Source organism: Myotis brandtii, unplaced genomic scaffold (genome assembly GCF_000412655.1).
Source record: "Myotis brandtii unplaced genomic scaffold, ASM41265v1 scaffold1774, whole genome shotgun sequence".
NCBI classification, from domain to species: domain Eukaryota; kingdom Metazoa; phylum Chordata; class Mammalia; order Chiroptera; family Vespertilionidae; genus Myotis; species Myotis brandtii.
Genome location: NW_005356575.1, coordinates 618,013 through 619,901, shown reverse-complemented (window position 1 = coordinate 619,901; position 1,889 = coordinate 618,013). Strand labels below are relative to the sequence as shown.

At 63.7% G+C, this 1,889-nt stretch overlaps 1 protein-coding gene across 1 annotated transcript in view; it reads left to right on the top strand.

Annotated features, from left to right (window-relative positions):
- Window positions 1-5: 5 nt before the first annotated feature.
- Window positions 6-1,889, top strand: part of BCAM (basal cell adhesion molecule (Lutheran blood group)) — a gene marked incomplete at its 5' end in the record, with an annotated part of 10,534 nt that continues 8,650 nt past the window's right edge. Inside the window, one exon of the mRNA XM_014537377.1 lies at window positions 6-18. Within this exon, the coding sequence (XP_014392863.1) occupies window positions 6-18 (13 nt within the window). The remainder of the gene's footprint in view (window positions 19-1,889) is intronic.

The following is a 1,889-nucleotide window of genomic DNA, read 5'->3' as shown; positions in this document are numbered from 1 at the left end:
TGCTGGGGGCGCACCCAGGTAGGCTGGGGCTGGGAGCAGGGTGCGATGGGGGCCCCCGGGGAGTGAGGGGGAAAGGGACTTTTACCCACCCCAGGAAGCCAAACCTGGGGACCCCAGGAAGGAGGGGTATGGGAGCATGGGGGGCGTCCGTCCCAATGAGAGATCAGGGGGCAGCCGGACAGAGGAGCTGGGGACCCCACAGCCCTGGTCAGAGACCACCCGGGAAGTCAGAGCCCCTCCCACTCCAAGGCTGGAGCTGGGACCCCCCCAGGCGCTGCCCCCGGATCTGGGTCCCGGGCCCCCTGCTCCCTCAGACCCAGGGATCCAGGTCCCTGGTGGCTGGCATGGCTTCCTCCCAGGGCCCAGGAGACCACAGCCCAGGGCGCCCCTCCTGAGAGTCTCAAGTTTTGAGAGGAGCGGAATCCCATAGCTAGAGCCCAGGGATCACGGCATCGGAGGGGTTCAGAGCCCAGACTCTGAAGAGCCCGCCTCCCTCGGGGAAGGGCTGGAGGCCAGCCCCGGACAGTGACAGTGAGCAAAGTGTTTCCTAGTGACACTGCCCCTTCCTGGGCCCCAGTTTAGCCCGCACACCTGTGGGGAAGTGGGAGGGGAGCAGGCCCTGCGGCTGGCAGCAGAGGGAGAGGAACTGGGGGAGAGAGGCGGTCCTGCCTTCCGCCCCTGCTCTCCGCTGCTCAGCCCCAGCCCAGGCAGCAGGCTGGCCCCGTGCCCCCTCCCCTGGGACAGGCCTGGGCCAGAGGTGGGTGCCTGGGAATCCAGGCCCCTGGCACAAGCATAGCAAAATAGTGGGTCTCCAGGGGCAGGGATGGGCCAGGCTGGGGGGCAGGGGGGGGAAGTTCTAAGAAATGAGAGCTGATGCCAGGATGCCAGCCCAGAGGGTGAGAGAGCGTGGTTTCCTGATGAGAGCAGCTCTATCTGCCAGGATCTTGGGACAAGAGTCCAGGCCCAGCCACCTCCTCCCCTAGGACCCAGGAGTCCAGGCCCCCAGCCCCTCCTCCCTCAGACTCAGGAGTCCAGGCCCAGCTCCCTCCTCCCTCAGACCCAGGAGTCCAGGCCCCAGCTCCCTCCTCCCTCAGACCCAGGAGTCCAGGCCCCCAGCCCCTCCTCCCTCAGACCCAGGAGTCCAGGCCCCCAGCCCCTCCCTCCTCCCGCAGGACCCGGGATGTGGGGCCTCAATCCTATCCTGTTGTGAGGTGATGCACCTTACCCCTTCCCTGCTCTATCAAAGAGGCAGGGGGGCCACGGGCGAGTAGGGGGCTCTGGCGCCAGGCCGGGCATGTCTGAGCCAGCCTGTCCCTCCCACATTCCTGAAACCTGCCCAGCCCTGTCCCCCCCTCACCACCCCCACACACCCATCCGCCTCAGCTCCAGGCCCAGCCGCAGCCCACACCCCACCTCAGCCCCCCACTCGGGAGGGAGAGGCCCCGAGGCTGAGAGAGACAGAGGCAGGGACGGGGGAACCAAGAGATGGAACCCCAGGAGGAGAGACACAACACAGGCAGAGATGGAGACACTCGGCTCCCGTCACCGCGGGCCAGGCCCTGCGCAGGCTGTGGAGGCAAAGGGATGAGCCGGCCCTGGCCCTGGCCCTGCCCTGGAAGGGTGTCTGGTGTAGAGCAGTGGCTCTCAACCTTCCTAATGCCGCGACCCTTTAATACAGCTCCTCATGTTGTGGTGACCCCCAACCATAACATTATTTTCGTTGCTCCTTCCTAACTGTAATTTTGCTACTGTTATGAATCGTCATGTAAATATCTGATAGGCAGGATGTATTTTCACTGTTACAAAGTGAACATAATGAAAGCATAGTGATTCATCACAAAAACAATATGTAATTATATATGTTTTCCAATGGTCTTAGGCGACCCCTG